The sequence below is a fragment of the Eumetopias jubatus genome, unplaced genomic scaffold (assembly GCF_037043125.1).
Source record: "Eumetopias jubatus isolate StellerSeaLion01/CBP00866 unplaced genomic scaffold, mEumJub1_p1.0 scaffold_8, whole genome shotgun sequence".
Lineage (NCBI taxonomy): Eukaryota > Metazoa > Chordata > Mammalia > Carnivora > Otariidae > Eumetopias > Eumetopias jubatus.
Window position 1 is genome coordinate 99868506 of NW_028274814.1, and position 19009 is coordinate 99887514.

At 35.9% G+C, this 19009-nt stretch overlaps 1 protein-coding gene across 1 annotated transcript in view; it reads right to left on the bottom strand.

Annotated features, from left to right (window-relative positions):
- Positions 1-1547: 1547 nt before the first annotated feature.
- Positions 1548-19009, bottom strand: part of KCNC2 (potassium voltage-gated channel subfamily C member 2) — a 184490-nt gene continuing 167028 nt past the window's right edge. The window contains exons 3-5 of the mRNA XM_028091341.2: positions 9742-10669; positions 7516-7680; positions 1548-1637 (exon numbers count right to left, since the gene is read on the bottom strand). Of these exons, the coding sequence (XP_027947142.1) occupies positions 1576-1637; positions 7516-7680; positions 9742-10669 (1155 nt within the window). The 3' untranslated portion in view covers positions 1548-1575. The remainder of the gene's footprint in view (positions 1638-7515; positions 7681-9741; positions 10670-19009) is intronic.

Here is a 19009-nt window from a genome sequence, read left to right on the forward strand (position 1 = left end):
CCTTGTATGATTCACAGCACGATCTACTGCAGGCCCAAGAGGGGCAATTCACAGAGGTACGGGCCTTACTCGAAGCTTCAGAGATGTTGGTCATGGACTTGGTGTCCTTGGATGTGAGATGGCTGACGCTATCGACCCATGCCCACGTGTTGGTGTTTACAATTGTTTCACAGCTACTGGCCAGTCCACAGCAGACCACTCATATGGGGAGCACCAAATGAGTTCCAGCCACAGTTCTTTTCTAGCTTTAAATGCCTTGCGAAGATGCAGGGACCTCTTCCAAGTGCTACCTGGTCGCATCAGGGCACATTCAGCAGCAGAAGTCTGTTTCCGGTATAGTCCTTGGTGTGGCTAAATCCCATTGTCCCTTTTTCAGCAGTCAGAAATCCATGACAGATTCTGTACAACACTGTAGTCAATAACAGCAGCACCAGACAGTATATTAATTCCTTTACCACAACGCCATATGTCATTATAACTTCCTAAGTGTGGTCTTATTAAAAGGATCACTGAATCTCTAAATATCAGATGTGTACGTCTGGGTAAATCCGTTGCTGTACAAGATCTCTGACATGCAGTTCATGCTTTAGGACTTAGGGATAGAGAGTAATAGGTGTTATGTGGCCAATAATAAAAATGACATTTGTCTTCCTAACAAAAAAAAATAAACATGAGAATTAAGAATTAATCAACAGTCTCAAGGATCCTGAATGCCTTAGAAATATTGTTTATCCCTCAATTTATATTATGGCATTTTTCTTCCCTCACGCACCCAATACACCAGACACACTATCCCAAGTGCATTCACAGGGATGTTGTAAACAGAATTTCTTCCACTTTGACTGAATAAAACTCCCTCGCGGTTTTGCTGGAGTGTAGTGATGAATGCTGGTTGCTAGATAGTAGAAACTGACAGTGCAGCAAGCAACCAATGTGATGGTGACACTGCTGCTTAAATCCTGCTTATCAAAAAAGGTTCACAGTACCGATTAACTTAGGTAGTCTACAGGGCGTCATTCATTTGTACACAAAGCAGAGAGGCTGTTCCAAAGAGCGGAGAAGGCAGGGGCAGGGGAGAGGACCCAGGACTAAAATCATGAACATCTTATCAAGGCATTTCTGTGCTACATGAAGACGGATGGCATATACATTTAAGACAGGGAGCTAAGACAGACAGACAGAACAACATACAGGACAAAAGCACCTGGTTAAACACTGCCTGAAAATCTGATCAATCCTGTGAGTCAGAAATTTAAGGCTGGTCAAAAAAAGCCTCCTGTGAACCACGATAATCTTTGATGTTTGCACAAAAATCAATAAATAAGAATAAAGGAAGGGGTAAAAAAAAGGGGGGACACGAGAGCTTTAGGTGATATTTGGCACTTTGCCTCTGAAAATGATGACAAATCCTGGGATTAAAAAATATATATATACATATATATGTATATATATATGTATATATATATACATATATATATATGTATGACTCTAGTACCAAGCAGCAATTCGTGGCTAAACAATGCAAGCCTGGCCGGCAGTTACCTTTCTCTCATGTTTTGTGCCTTCCCCAAGCCATTAAGTAAGAGCTCTGGCCTCAGCTTGCGTGTAACCAGTAATGACAACCTCTTTGCAGTTATCTGTGTGCAAACAACCAGAGACATTCAGAACTCCAATACAGCATTTTTGAAGAAAAGCAAATCAATCAAGAAATTAAACTAGTTAAGACAAATATTTCTTTCAAAGAATAAGGGGGAAAAAAATGCCAAGGAGACACTCGCCCTCCCTGCCCCACAATTCCACGTGCAGAACAGTTGACCAGGGCTTTCATATCAGCAGGATGGTTCGATGCAAGTACACATATCCTGAGCCATCCACGGTCCCCGGACTCTGTGACATTGCTTTCAGGTGATAGAGACAAGATGGTCCATGCAAATGAGCTGACCAGAGTCATGTCGTGTGCAATCAAGAGAGGATCCCAAACATCTTCAAAATGGTTAAGAGTCACAAGAAATGAAGGTCCAATGAAGTGATTGGCATTAGGAAGCACACTGTTCTAAATCTATCTCCCTGAAGATATGTTTATGTATTAGTGTACTGGCCAATAGCTGACACTATCTGTCATTTTATTGCGAAAGGAGACCAGAGCGATTAACATGGAGAAGTAGCACTACTTTAGGTAATCTTTAAAGCCAGGATAAGATTTGTTAGCTACCCAAGTGGCATTTCTGACTTCAAATAGTAGTATCATGCAGGATTTAAACTGTATTTAATGGAGCCTGGAGTAACTCTACATTTAATTATCTCCATTATGGGGTAGACAGTACTTGAATTCATACAATTTAGCCGACTGATGCAGTTTGGTTTACAAAATAGATGGGATGGGAGATCGAGAGCGCCTCAGAGGACAAGGAGAGTTGTAGGGTGATGTTACTGGAGAGAGCCTCAGAGCATTGCCTGCCAAGCCCGCTATGTTGTTTAAGCTTCGGGATTTTTCATATCCTTTTATGAAAAAATGCACAGACGTCAGTTGAATTCAACCAGAAAATAAACATAGACAAACAATACCATGCAGGATAATCAAAAGTGCTATTTTGAGTTCAAGGAAGAATCTTTTTTTTTTTTTTACAAAGAATTCAATATTGAGACCATTTGTAACTTAAAAAAAACAATAAAGCTCACTAGCGCTGTCATTCCCAAAAGATTAAACCAGCTATCACAAATTATAGTTGTACTACTTCAAAATTTATTCTTTCCCAAATTATATTTTGCATTGATGTCATTTTGGCACATAAAATACTAGAAATCTTTTAAGAATTAGGCAAAGCAACTTAAGTAAGATATAAACTTGGCTAATATTTTTACATTTCAGAATATGCTTCTGAAAAAAACAAGTGGGCTATTTTTTCTTTTCTTTTTTTGTTATTTACTAAGCTAACAAGCAGGATTAACTTTAAGTGGATGGCTTTTTTTTCTCAAGCATATTTAATCTGCCAGCTTTATAGTGTTAAAAGGATGATTCTCAAATAATGGCATTGGTTGCCATTATCTAGGCAATGTGGAATGAATGCTCATTTCTAGTTCCTTGGATAAAAAAAAAAGGAAAGGAAAAAAAGAAATGAAATGAAATATAAGTTGAGTCATAATTCAGTGAATTAGAGTCTGAACTTGGTTATCTGATGTTTTCAGTTGGCTCTCCACTGCCAGGAATTGAGAACCATTTGATCTTGATTCACTTTTTCTTTCTATCTTCTCGCATTCTAATCATTTGTGTGTGATAGTCATGGATTAACAGAATAAAAGATCCATCTCACAAGCTTTAACCCCCAGTGGTTTTCCTTAGCCACTCAAGCAACATCCTCATCAAGGTCACCTTTGGAAGGACTCATCTATTGTAGTACTATTTATTAGAAAAGATTAGAGGTGGTTAAGTGGGGTGGATGGCACACTGCAAAGTTAGACGTGAATTGTCTTAAGAGCAGGACAACCACTGACTGAGAAAGTAGCCAGGAAATAAATGTTCTGACAGGCCCACTGAAAAAAAGTGTTGTAGAATGAGGAAATGAAATTCTCTGTTGGGCAGTTAAAGCTGAGCAAGGACATCCAAGTTCAGCAAACTTTGTTATCCCTTAGACTTAGGGCACATTCCTTGGGCTCCGAGTGGTCCTCAGTGTGCATGATGACTATCTGAGAAAGAAAATGGGCCTTTTGTGCTTCCCCATGTTCCTCTCAACGACTTCTTTTTCTAATTCTATATTTTCATGGACTTCTGGGGAAGAAGCTAATACTATCTCTCCTCCTTTCACTAGAAAAGGGGAAATTAAGCAAATTAGTGATTATTTGATTTATCAGGGCCCAGGAACCAGGATGGACATGGGTTGCAGTAATTGCTCTACTGTGGGGTGAAGCTGCACTGAATAGGAACATCCCTCCCCATACACACACATAAACTTTCAGCATGCTTGATGTCCTCTCTGAGATTTTTGTTGATGGAAATTTGTGCCTTCCATTAACCATGGTAAGGTTCTCTAGGACATAATTTCTGCTAACGAGAGAATTATCTGCCAATATGTTTTGTTAGCATTCGGAGATATAAAACCCAGGAGGTGATGTATGTTTCATCCTATTCCAGTGGATGATGGAATACTTAATAAGAGGATGTCTTAAATAATTAAAAAAGAATTTCAGAAATTTATCTTTACATAGGGACCTCCGTATGCCTGGAGAGCTAGTTGTTACTGCTCTTCTCTAAAGTGATTGGAAATGTAACTTGGGGAATTATAGGAAGATTTATCCTAGTTGACCATGTAATCTAAAAATGCAAACTACACTATAAACATTGATTTGGTTTGATTAAAAGCAAACTGGTGAATATGCATGAACCAGAGAGGTTGTTAACACCTATAAATCATTCATCTTTATAAAAATTTACATTTTGTTTCCCACAACCTCCAAGCTCCTGACAGGACCTCCAAAAGGTAAAAGTTTTCTTGACAGTTTTCTATTAATTACACTAGTTATATGTAAATCTTGGTTGCCATTCTAAATGTTCAATTATTTTTCTGAATTACAGTTTTCAACATAAATATTACCCATTCTGTTTATAAGTCCTTTTATTTTTAATAATTATAATTTCAGTGTTCATTTGAAAAGACTTCCCTTCTAATTTAACAAGTATTTAATTAGTAAAATTATAAGTTATTCTTTTAAGTATGTATTTTTTTATTCTGCAAGTTCATTTGTGATAGAAAATTTGATAAGGTTTTTGCTTAAGCAAACTTTTATTGAGTGGAATGGTTAAAAATATAATTTATGAGAATAAACAATATTGAACCTAGTTGGAATTGACATCCAAATACATGGTGCAGAGAGCATGTGCTTATTTGGGGCAATGCTGAAACTGCTTATCCATGCACTATCAGTGGGTATGTTTTTGTGTATGAAAGATGATTTCCTAAAAACTACTGCATAAATAAAAACACAGGTTCCAAGTATTGGGAGTTCACTCTCATGGGGAATCCATAAATTTTATTAATGTATGCCCAACTGTATTCATATTTGTTGATAGAAAAAGAATTCAGTGGGAATCTGGTAATTTCTTTTCATCTATATAGGGGAGAATTTTCAGAACTCTAAAAATCAAATCAGTAGAGAGACCAACTTGAAAGATAAAAAAGGTATCATATAGGAAATAAATGAATAAGAATAATAGGAGAAATCTATAATCTACATAAAAAGTAACAAGAGAAGAAATGAATGGGTTCCTGATAAACATAACAAGACAACACACTAAGAAAATTAAGTGAAATTAACCAAAAATGCTACAAGGCCTGCGAGAAAAAAACACAAGGTGTAAAGAAATTAAGCAAGAATGAAAAAGAAATTTGATTATGGTGAGAAATGACAAAGATTAAAAGCCCATAGATGAATTTTCAAAGATGTGCTCATTAATAAAGAGAATTTTGCATTGTGAAGTAAGATTTCATGTATAACTTTTCTATAGAAACTAAATATCTTATTAATTGCTTTGCTCATGAAACGTTGCCATTTTACAGAAAAATTCTATATTTACATAGTGTTTAATAATTCACAAAGTATTTTTTCTTATGTGATCACCTTTGACAGTTTAAAATCCAAAGTATTGTCTAAGAGTGGAAGGAAAAAATTTTAGCTAAGTTCTTAAACATGCAGCATTAGTATAAATATTGCATGTGATAATTTATCAAGTGATGCTCAAAAATGTATGTGAATGTAACCACATATTACATATAAATACATATATACATATATACACATATATGTATATATACATATAGTGAGTAAAGATATGTAATGTACTTAAAATATAATGTTCTATACAAGAAATTATTATTTCTTGTATCAATTACTTATCAAATATATGCATAGAATCAATTATTGAGTTTTATTACCTGTAGTTACATTCTATTAAATTAAAAAATTACATATTATAATCATTATTTATGTATGTATATATATTTTGTTTAAGTACTATGATAGGACATTAACTATCTTCATAAAATATTTTAAAAATTGTTCTAGCACTTAATATTTAAATGTAAAATAGCAAAAAAACAAAACTATTCAGATCATTGAAATACATTTTGTGCAAATAATAGATGCTGAGGAACGGAAGTCATTGAAATGAAGAAGTATGTAAAATATTACATACAAAAGAAATAAAAGAAGAGTCTGTCTTCTCTTTTGAGACTCAAAGGCATGGAGACAGAAAGGACAATACAAAGTGTTCAGAATCAATGAAAGAGAAGTACAATATGGGTAATGAGACATTTCAAAGAGAGAAGACATCACAAAATAAATATTTAAGGCTTAAAATGTTAAAGTATTCAATAGGGAGAAACTTCAATGAACAGCAAAAAAAGTGCAGTATTTTTAATGCAGTTGCACTAATATGAAAGTTTCGCAGGGGCTTTTCATTAAAATTCAGTCCATTGCATAAGAAATTATTATAGTTCTTTCTCTATTTGGTCAATAAGCAGAGAAAGAGAGCCATGGCAATGAAGCAACTGGAATTATCAAAGTAGGAGGTAATCAAAGAGCATATCAGCCCTTGGACAAGGGTGGGTAATAGACGTCACAAAGTTTCTAAAAGAGGGAAAAAAGGGTCCAATTGTCCTGAGATCTGTCAAGTTTACATAAAACAAAAACAAAAAAATAGTACCTAGGGAATAGTCATAGACGGTGGCATCATCTAGAAAATTGGAAGGACATGATGGAGTGGAGATTCAATATTCTGTTATATTTCTTAACGAGGATGCCTACCCAACAAAATTTATTCATTCAACAAACATTTATTGTCTTCTGTGTGCCAGGCACAGTTTAGTGTGGGTTGAAAACAGTAATAAACTTAAAAGCATTATTATTGCCTCAAAAAGAAATTCTGTAGCACAATTTATAAGTACATAAGTAGCTTTTCGAGTTATGGGGTATACGATTCTATATGGCTGGGATGTTGGACCTTTTTTGGCCTTCTGACATTCAGATAATTCATGGCAAAAACTGTGCAAATACTGGATAAGAGACTTAATTACAGTGTGTTTAAAACTTTTCTTTGGGGGGAGAAAAGCCTTATTGTTTTATCAATTACTTATCAAATATATGCATAGAATCAATTAGTGAGTTTTATTACCTGTAGTTAAAAAGATAACTTTTAAGGACTGTTGAGTACATTATATTAAAGAAATTAGCTGAGTGACTTAATTTTTAAATACCCCATTACAATTCTTCCCATAGACTAATGGAAACCAAAACTATAAAGAAAGAAAGAAGGGTGAAATGCCTTTCAGATAGGACAATCAAGTAGGCTGTTATGATAGGCACTTTAATGTTTACAATGAGAAAAGAGATGATGAGGAATGCAAGAGAACATTGCGTGCAGGCTTTCCTAGAAAATGACGAAAAAGCATTTATATCACTCCGTATATTTGTAGCACTTAATTTCTAAGTCATCTATTAGGATCTGATTAAATGCATGCCTACCTTTCCTGATCCCTCCATCAGAAGCACACGTGTAATCACCTGTCGTCAGTAGGAAACATGTTTCCCCTCTTCTGTTTTTGTCTCTGGTACTAGAGCGTCTGATGGGGAGCCTTTCTGGGGGTGATAATGGCGGCTCACTTCCTGTACTGTCGTCACCTGATAACACTGGTCACAGCACCATGCCCATTGACAGACAGTGATGGATGAGGAAATGAGACAGTACAAAGAGTTTACACGGAATGTCCATAGTACAGTCACTCGATATACAAAACAATAATCACATCATGATAAGAAAAAGGGTTTTCATCACTCATTACAAAAATTTACATGGAGCAAAATGGAAATGTGTTGAGAAGGAGAGAAGTGTTCTTTGGGAAGTTTTAATTCCATTTTGGATTCTACTTAATAGGAAATGGACTTTCACAGAACTAATATAAATTCAAAATAAGTGTGATAATGACGTAGCACACACATTAATATCTTACGATTTCTGACATGCTATCTAGTTATTGTGAATAAGAATCTTTAAAAATGGAGCCTATTTAAGGAAAAACTCCTGGGTACATATTTAGTTTTTGGAGTTCTTTAAGACACATGCTTATAATATTTGCAGAAAACAACTTTCCAAAAAAATCTTAATAAAAATAATCCCAAAACTCACTTTGTGTCCAGGGTCTCCATTCTGAAGTGAAAAATGTTTTTGAGCATAACAGTGGAATAAGATTAACTTCTCCAAATGCTCTTGAAACAACTGTTTACTTCTATATGCTTGCCAAAGACGTTTGCATCCTACTGGCCTAGATGCTAGCTTGTTATAACAATATTTATTTACCCAGGCTGAGAGTGTGTCCTGTTTCTCATGCCCTTCTTAAAAACTGGGCACAGGTACTCTGAGAACAGCGCCATGAGACTAGCAACACCAACTAAACTCCACCTTTCATAAAGACATTCTTTGCCTTATAGTTTTCAGATATAGTGACAGAATTTGCAGAACAATGTACTAAGTAAGTATAGGGATCTTTATGAATAAAATCTTTAAAAAGCAGTTTAGTTCCCGCCACATTTTTCCCCATTTACTTTGTATAAACTTCTGGAAGCTAATGAAGGAACCTATGAAAATGTTACCTGCCTTTTTTGTTTGTTTGTTTGCTTGCTTTGTGTAATTGGTGTTATTTCAAAATCATGTGAAAGTATTCACATGGGATTATCATAAATCATTTTTCTACAAGAAAAAGATTAAATATATCTACGTTATAGGGAATGCACATATCTTAAATTTTCAGAGTGGACTGAAAGGTAATTAAATTGTTCAATCTATAAAATGTTTCATCTGTACCAGACACAATAGAGTAGAGAGCATATTACTCTCATTGTGGCAAAATGAACATTAATTTACAGTCAGTGTCCTCCAGATTAACTATGGCAATGGAGAGGGGTAGGGATTCAGCAGTACATCACCCAAAATTCAGTTTGGGAGGGGAACAGAGCCCAATGCATCGTGTGTAAAAGAGGAAATCCACTGGGAAGTTCAACTTTGCCATTGATAAGACAAAGCAGATCATCTACCTCCAGGATAATGGTGAATTTATTATATTACATAGCATCTTACCCAATCTAAAGGTATTATACTGAATATCCTAAGTTAATAATGAAAATTTAATCAATCCTCTAGAAAATTGCTAAGGATGACTTTCATTATCAAAAAGGCTATCTTCCATATCACCTTTTTGGTGTTCAGGCTATTGAAATATAAGCATCCATTCTTTTTAAGTAACTGCTTCTTGTGAAATAGGTTGAGATGCGTGGCCCCATGTGGCAGAGATAAAACTGAGACAAACACACCAAGCCAAATGATAAGGAAATCAACATTTTGAGAATGAGAGATGGAAAATGGTCAGTATCATACCATCACATCGTGCAGGGAAACAAAGAAACATTGGCACAAAGCAACAAACAGGCAAAAGAAAATATTGGCACCATCAGCAAAGGGCATTCCCACTAAAGCAGGAAAACTCTATAGACCAGCTATGCAGGCTTCTACTTGGAATCTTACTGAGAAAAGCTACAGTCTAGCTGTCTACAAGCCTGACACAAACACATGTACTGTGAAGGGGTAGAACTGAAAACTCAGGAACATTTGCAGACAATGAAAATGGTTGCCTTCTACCTGAGGGACATACTGGTCTATAAAGTGTTTAGTGGCATGCGTTTGAAATTGTGCCTTACCTGATCTGTTATGTTCCAGAAGCCGATTGTCTTTGCCCAGACACGTGTCACCCTGTGTGCTGTTGCAGGCCATATTTAATTCTGTCTTGCAAAAAGTAGGTGAGCTTGCCTGAGGGGCAGGAGGGATGTGCTTCTTTCTTTTTCTTGGAAGTTTCTGCTTCGCCATTGCCAAGGAGTAGTACATTCCAAAGTTGTTGACAATGACAGGCACCGGCATGGCTATTGTGAGCACTCCAGCCAGAGCACACAGGGCTCCCACCAGCATCCCTGACCATGTTTGGGGGTACATATCCCCATAGCCCAAGGTAGTCATGGTCACTACAGCCCACCAGAAGCCAATTGGAATGTTTTTAAACTGCGTGTGCTCACTAGCTGAAGGGTCGTTAGGTTGAGCTCCTACTCTCTCAGCATAGTAGATCATGGTAGCAAATATCAAAACTCCTAGAGCCAGGAAGATTATCAGCAGCAAAAATTCATTAGTACTAGCTCGAAGAGTGTGTCCAAGCACCCTCAGACCTACAAAATGGCGGGTGAGCTTGAAGATTCTCAGGATCCTCACAAATCTTACCACCCTGAGGAAGCCAAGTACATCTTTAGCAGCTTTGGATGACAGCCCACTGAGTCCCACCTCTAAGTAGAAGGGTAGGATGGCCACAAAGTCAATGATATTCAAGAGATTTTTGATGAATTCAAGTTTATTAGGGGAAAAAACGATACGGACTAAAAATTCAAAAGTAAACCACACCACACACACTCCTTCTACATACGTCAAGGCAGGATCCGTTTCGATTTCATATTGCAGAACAACACTTGTGCCATTGATGACTGGTTCTGTCTTGTTTTTAACAATATTGAAAGCTTCATGTGTCTCCAGGCAAAAGGTTGTGATTGAAACCAGGATGAAGAATAAAGAAGCAAAAGCAATAAACTGTAGGGGGAAAAGAAGAAATAGAAAAAGAAACAAAGAGAGAATGATCTGAACTATGGTATACTTTGATCCAAATCTAAGAGCATCGATCCCTGCAGATGAAAAAAAAAAATAAAAGCACATTTGGAAATTTTGCTTGGGATGTCACTCAAGTGAAAGAAGAGATGCGTAGGTATCATTAATTAGAGTTGCACACATAATGTGTTTCAAGTTCTGTTTTCTGCTTATACAGGTAAAACTTTTTGCTTTATGTTGGAAAATAATTTCTTGACTCTTTTGAATAAGAAAATATACCTGTTAAGAGAGCATAAAAATCAATTCAAAACAATGTTAAAGGGCAATAGACTGAAAAAAAAATAATAAATGTACACAGTGGTTCCAGACACTGTTTCTGATCCTACATGTATTAGATCATGTTTTAGATCTATAAATATAAGGTGCAGTCCACACTGATGAAAATTTGGAAGCCACATGCATTTAACTGTAGGTTTTTAACCATAAATAAAATGTTCAAGTTATGAGGTATGAACATGAAAAAAAATTTTTTTGAGTTATGTTACAGTTAAATTGTATCAACTTAAGGTGGAGACTTGTCCAAAAGAACAATCTAGAGATGAAGAGTAGGCAACAAGCCTGAAGACAGAGAAACAGAGTTATGGAACAAATTAAAAGACAGTTTTCTTTCTCACCTGAAAAAGAACTCCAAGTGTTAGAGGAACATGCTATAAAACTGCAGGGTTTCTTTTTTATTCAAGTTTTTATTTCATTTCTTCAGTCAATAATATGTGAATACACACTTCTACTAATACAGAATAATAAAAGCTCTCGCTTACATAGTTCTTACTAGTGCCAGACACTCATAAAAGCAAATTACATAATTAACGCATATCAATACTCATAACAGCATTATGACTACCATATTTTACAGTTCTGCAATATTCACACAGAAATTAAGCTACTTTTCCAAGTCATAAGACACAAAGTGATAGAACTAAGACACTAACCTGACAAGTTTCGCCCCCAATTGTTTTGTCAAGTACCAAACTCTCGCATGTTGAACACAAATATGTTGAAAAATTTATTTATCTTGGGGTCGCATACTTCTTAATATTCAAGACCTGAAAACTTAACACCCAGTTTGAGTGAATGGTACTGTTGCAGACAGTACCAGAAGCTTCCAAAGAAGCCAGCAGATTCCTAGTGCTCTCTGCTAATGCTCTCAGATTTAGCACGCATAATGAGCACCAAGAGATTGCCTCTTGAATATCCAAATTAAGTAATCATTTAGGAGAAAGAGGTCATCAGTCAAGTGCAGGATAGCCCTTTTTCAGAAATAATAGGGTGTATCCAAATCCCAAACCTGTCCCCTAATACCTATTCTTCACCATGCCATTGAAAAGATCTAGGTTTCAAGAAGAGATTGAAAACTATCTCATTTTTTCCTGGTAGAGTTTCAATGTAAGCAATATACAAAAGGATGAAAAAAATCTTAGGATGGTGATTATCTGCCTTAAAGAACCACCTCAAATTCTAAAGTTGTTTCTGTGCAGTGTAGCAGTGAGTACATTGTTCATATAGTATTATACAGCACGCCATTTTTATGGCTATGACTTATTTCCCCATGCGTATCTTCCCATTTCCTTTGGTTTTGACATTATGGTTTCACTAATATCTTTCCCAGACATAATGCAAGATGTTAACATGTTTTCACTCAGCTTTCTCTTTGTGCAAATAAATATACTGTTCTGTTAAAATCAAATACTTGTCCTAACAAGATCAAAAGACCTTCTAGATACTTTAAAAGATGATATCTTTTGGAGGAAGAATCAATTATCTTTGATTCATGCATTACTTCTTAATCTGATCACAATTTTATCTATAGATTTGAGAGTCACCTTTGTTTCTGATTCCCCCTGAAATCTCTTTTTGTCATTAGAGCCCTGCTGGTGTATACACAGTGACTCCCCCACCAAGCGACTCCCCACACTCTAGTCTCCAGCATTTCAGACTAAGTGTCAAAAGTTTTAGTGCACACATTCTATCCATGAGGCAGGTACAGAAGAATACTAGGCAGTTAAAGTAAGCTGCAATTTTATTTTATGCTTCTAGTGTTCTTCAGTCAGCATTTTTTCAGCTAACTTTGCAGTCTCAAACTCTGTCCACCTACATTCATGTAGTGAATTGACTGGGACTTCCCAGCATTGCTCTTCCCAAATCTCTTCTAGCTTCCCATCCTACCTCTCATACAACAAAGACAATTTTCTAGTGTATTTTGATGCTTGTCAACACAAAACACTGGGATCTTTTCTGATAGGACATTTTCCTACTCTTCATTTATTCATTCAACAAGTATGAATCAGGTGCCTATCTATGCCAGGCCACAGGATGAGGGCTTTAATGTAACCGTAGTTAACAAAACACAATGCCTGTGTTTGAATAATTCACAATCTATTAGGGACACAGGCATTAAATAATTAACCACACAAAAATTACATAATTACAATTGTGATAAATGCAATGAAGGATAGAAAGGATCAAAAAAGGGGGGCTTTATTTTAAGACTGAGGGGTCACAGAAACCTCTGACAAAATAACTACAGACTGAAATTTGAGGGATAAATGAAGGTTGACCTGATGGAAAGGGGAGACTGGTCTATAGCACAGTAGGAAGTTTTAACAAAAAGTCTGGACTTTTTCAATCTCACTTTCTCAAGTGATACCTTTACTGAAACACCACAGGAGCAGCAGGTCTTCCAAATCTGCCTCTTTTGCACGAATTGTCATGATTAAAGCCCAACCTAGCACAGAGACCCTGACTTTTTCGAAGTTAACCTCTTTTTCTGAAGAGCTTTAAATAACCAGAAATATTACCTGGGTTTTAAAATGAGGCTGTAAGGTGACTTTAGAGCAGTTTGGTTGCTGGTGGTACTCCTTTAGACTTGTTGGCCTATTGGGGGAGCTATAGAATTCACTTATCTTAAATTATTGTATCAGCCCCATTGTTTGGAATGCAGTAAAAAAAAAAAGATATATGTTAAAGTGGTTTTTAATTTAAAGCACTATGTAAACACTAGAAATCATTATTATATATATTTTAGTATACTTTAAAAATATATCATTAGTATCTCAATGAGAACTACTAGAACCTGATGTTTATGTTCATTAAATGAGTTATTATGTTGTCAGAGAAAGGTCAACAGAGTCAGAAGGTACCACCACACTTGGAAGTTGGAATTTAAGTAACATGAATCATCTTGTTAAATTGCCCATTTTGCCCACCCATATACCTAGGAAAAGAGTTTGGTCATATTTATTAGAACATACCTGGAGAGCTTACACAAATGTGAATTCCTCACTCTCCACACCAGCTATCAGACACAGATTCTTTTGTTTGGGGAGAAGGAATTTGCATTTAACAACATTCATGGTGATTGCTATACATACTAAAGTTTGAAAAACACTGTTTCACTGTGTTTTCAACTTGATAATACAAGGTTGATAGCTCATTATTAAATGAAGTGAAGTTTCTAAATTAAAAGCATTTGTAGAATCTTCCTAAACCTTAATAAAAATAGTTCACTACCTCCTATATTATAGGATGTTTGTGCCTGTGTGTGTGTGTGTGTGTGTGTGTGTTTGTGTGTCTGTGTGTGTGTTGTGACATAATTCTGGCTTCTACACAAGTATTGGTGAGTAAACAAAGCAACTCAGCCTCTAAATATACACGATTCTAAGACACAACACTTTGAAAATCAAAAGTTGTCTGTTTTTACAAGTCACTTGGAACTTGAATTTATCAATATTTTTATTAGCATTATTTAAAGAACCACATCATGGTTTTGTATTTGTATTATTCTTCATTGTAATTTTTATAGTTCTGTATATATTTAGCTTTTACGGACTTTGTAAATCTGCGATAGTGTGATAATAGTATAATAGGAAAATAAAAAGAGTGTAAAAAAAGAAACAAACTGACATTCAGGGAGAGAGATATTCATCTCAGAAGTACATGAGTGTTTTGTTTTAAAAAACAAGCTACATAGGCCATTTTTTTTATTTATAAAGTCTAAAATCACTAGTAGATATGGTTTAGAATGAGAGGGCTGTTAACAGAGAACCAAAATAGTCTGCATAATAACGTGGTAGGAAATTGGAAGTTGTCTTCTGTCAGCTTAAAAGTGGAGAAGTTGGAAGAAAGTTGAAATCTGGAGAGAAAGAAATGGGAAAGGTCTCTAAGGAGGAGGAAAGGCCCACAGTGGGAGGCGGCAAGCAAGTGAGAAATCCCTGTTCGGGTGCAGCAAAGGAACTTTGGGATATGGATGGAGTATATCAAATTTTAAGATGATGCTTTCTCTGTTATGCCTTCAGTAAAAGGTGGTTGTACAAGAGCCTGGCATTGATGGTGCCTTGAGTGATGAAGGTATTGGGCCATGGGAGGACAAAAAGAGGGGAGCAATCAACCATGGAGGCAAGATACACAGTGAGGCTCAAAAACATAGGAGAGTAAAAGGAAATCAGGAGAAATTTAGCCCTTGTGAAAATATTTGGAAACATCAGGAGAGATAGATTTCCCAATGGAATGAAGAATAGGAGCTCAGTTTATTAGGAACTTAGTTTGAGTATCAGATGAAAAAGTGACCCCAGAAGCCTTGAAGACCTAGAGTCATCCGGAGGCAACACTTGGACTCCATTATCAAGGAATTTGTACACTTCAGTTGAACTTAATTCTAAGAGACTTGAATATAGAAAATGTTTTCTTTTTTTCTGACTCAGTAAGTTAAGCTGAACTGGGTAAATAAGGTTAGATTGAATAATATTAAGGAAAAGAAATTAAAAAGGAAAGAAATGGGGGAAAAAAAGGTTTTATTTGTCTCCTTCACTGAGCTGGGAATTGTTTAAGGGCTGGAATGATGTCATATTCATTTTTGTACCTCCTGCTTTTGGCACAGTGGTTAGTATTTAGTATGGCTGGCTGGAAGGATGGATAGAGGGATGAAAGAATTAATGAAAGAATAAATACATTAACAAAATAATAAGGTAGACCACATTCTAGTGGGAATCTAAATGATTTGAGAAAAAGGAAATGACAGAAATGAAACAATAAAATATGCATATTGAGGCAAAAAAGCTAAATTTACAGCAGAAGCAAATTGAACTGGTCTATAGGTCCAAACGTTGCCATTAGTAGCTTCCATTAATTCTGTTAATGGAGTCTTATCAAGGAGTTGGGGAAGAAAAGCACACTGCCATCTCTCTCTTTCTCTTCCTCTGTGATAAGACCAGAAACTCTTACAGGCATTAAATAAAAATAAGATAAAGCATGTTAAATAATTAAAATATTAGAAAGCTTTCTAGAAGGTGTTATCCTGCTGACTTAATTCACAGAACTGATATATCATCTCAGGCAGTTTCAGAAGGGATATATATGTCCTGCTAAAATATTGGCTTGTGGATCCAACGAGTAGCCATTTTTTTCTCCATAAGCCCAGTGTCCATGATTGGCTAGAGTCCCCAATACTCTGTTTTAATCTAGTTTTGTTTTGTTTCTAATTAGCAACCATGGAAAGAAAGCCCTCAGAGTACAGTTCTACAAAGAACATATTATGTCAATCTACCTCAGTGCAAAGATTTAAGTAGATCTCCAAGTACATATAATAGTCTAAGAGAAAGAAGGGAAAAGCAGGCCATATTTTTGTTTCATCACTTTCTCTTTCCTCTTAGCATTAAAACCGATATAACTGAACTCTATCTATAACTAGCGCAAAAGTGTCGAACATAATGAGGACCAGACTGATTAAGTGGCCTTTCTCTGTGCTCCCATAGCCCAGGATCACTGATGTAGCAATTTTCACACACTTTTGTTACTGATTTCACACATCTACAAATTGTTCAAGGCGAAGAAGCTAGTACCTATCCCTAGAGCCAAAGATAGAGCTTCACTGATGGCAAGAAGTAGATGCTCAGTTCTTGTGAAATTAGTGAAAGAACACATTTTTGAAATATGTTTACTTGGTATGTAAAAATTCCACTGGCTCCAACATAGAATTTGTCCTTTAAAAGTCACCTCAAAAAAGAAAAAAAAAAGGGAGGGAGCCTGGGTAGCTCAGTTGGCTAAGCATCTGACTTTTGATTTTGGCTCAGGTCATGATCTGAGGGTCATGAGATCAGAAGGACTCCGTGCTGAGTGTGGAAGATGTTTAAGATTTTCTCTCCCTCTCCCTCTGCACCTTGCCTCTCATACACATGAGTGCACTATCTCCCTCTCTAATAATTAATTAAAAATTAAAAATAATAAAAAATAAAAGTCATCCTATTATTTCACAAGTAAAAACCTCAACCTATATCTTAAAGGGGGAAAAAAACCTGAAGAAAAAATTAAACTTACCTCTATTTGAAAATAAGAGTCAATGAGATAATTTAATAGTTAGATATTAACATTTTTAAGACAAGTTACCTAAAACATAGATTTTGCCATGGCCCATGAATTCCAATCCTTCAAAGAGATTCCCATCGAAGGACTGGTATTCATAGGCCATGGCAAAGAAAAGCCTGAAATTTCTTCTTGACCTTGACAGTCACCTTGAAAATGGACTCCTCATCAGGAAATTGAGGACACTGAATTTCGTCAATTAAGACTGTGAAAGTAGCCATCGATTTAATAAGACATTTAGTAGGGAGGAGTTTTCTTTCCTACTTGATTTCCTCTCACTTATAAAAGATGATGAACCATCACTCTTTGCTTTGAGATGATTTCTCACTTGCTCTCGCATCTTACAGGAACTCCATGTGCTAAAACTAAATGAGTTCTTAGGATTATGGTTGCAATACTTGGTCTGAGATCAGCTTTAAATATTCTTTGTATGTAAATACTGATAAACTTGTCTGGATGATGATCAGGGTTGCCTAACCTCTTGAGTTTTCCTGTGAAGGGCATTAGGTACATTGTACTGGGGTTATGATTCATGGAAGCAATTGGTTAAGATCTCTCTTTTCTCTCAGGGAGCTAATGCTCTGAAAAGGGATCCCAGTACAATAGTTTTAATCAATGCTTGGGAGAACAGTTTTATTTTTATATACTACTATATTTATATAATATAATTTTCATATAATAAGTTTTATTTTTATATAATATTTTTATTTTTATATAATATGCTAGTGGACTAGATTAGCCAAGAGGAAGACAGCTTTAACAGACAGTTGTCTGCCTTAAGAAGAGGTGTCAGATTTCAGATTAAGATGTGAAAGCCTGAAGAATGTTTCAGTAAATACCATTTCAGAGTTCATAGTATAGTGCAGGAATAAAGATCCTTGAAGCAACTATGGAGGAAGATCCTAAATTGCAAAGGCTTGCTGTTACCAGCTTTCAACCCAAGTCAATTAAGCCAACCTATATTATCATAAAACTGCTAAATGCTACATCTGGTTAAATGGGAGAAGAGTTTGCTTTTTTTGCCTTGTGTGCCCACCCTGCCCTGTAATCATAAAGATGGAATGGATTGTAACATTTAGTTTAATATATATATATATGTATGTATGTATGTATGTATATATACACACAAAGGAATTTCAGCTCTTTCAATTCCACGTGAGGTATATCTACCTTTAGCTTGCATTTTAAGGACATTATGGATTTTCCATGCTTCACTCCTATTATGCCCATTCTGCTTTTCTCTCGTAAATAATTAAATAAAGACATGAACAAGGACTTCCAATAATGAAGAATCAGAGCCTACAGTGCCTCCCAATCAAAAATTTCCACTTTTAGAAATTTACTCTGGTAAAATTTGTATAGAAAAGTACAAGGATATATGTAGAAAGACATTCACTTGGGTGCCTGGGTGGCTCAGTTGGTTGAGCGACTGCCTTTGGCTCAGGTCATGATCCTGGAGTCCCGGGATCGAGTCCCGCATCAGGCTCCCCGCTCGGCGGGGAGTCTGCTTCTCCCTCTGACCTTCTTCCCTCTCGTGCTCTCTCTCTATCTCATTCTCTCTCTCAAATAAATAAATAAAATCTTTAAAAAAAAAAGAAAGACATTCACTAAAGCATTATTGGTAAAAAAAAAAAGTAAATGTCCATGAGTCAATGTTATGTCCATAATATAGCATTACAAAGAATGAGGAAGATAAATATGTCCTGATATGAAATGATATCCAATGAAACATTAAACAAAAAGATGGCTGTGTCATAATATCCAGAGTCTAATACCATTTCTTTCTCTGTGTACAACTAATGCATGCATGCAAATGAATAGCAACACTACACTCTTAGCAGTGGTTATGTCTGAGTGTAAGAGTGGCATCGTGCAAATGTGTTGCTAATGGAGAATTATAACTGAGTCTAT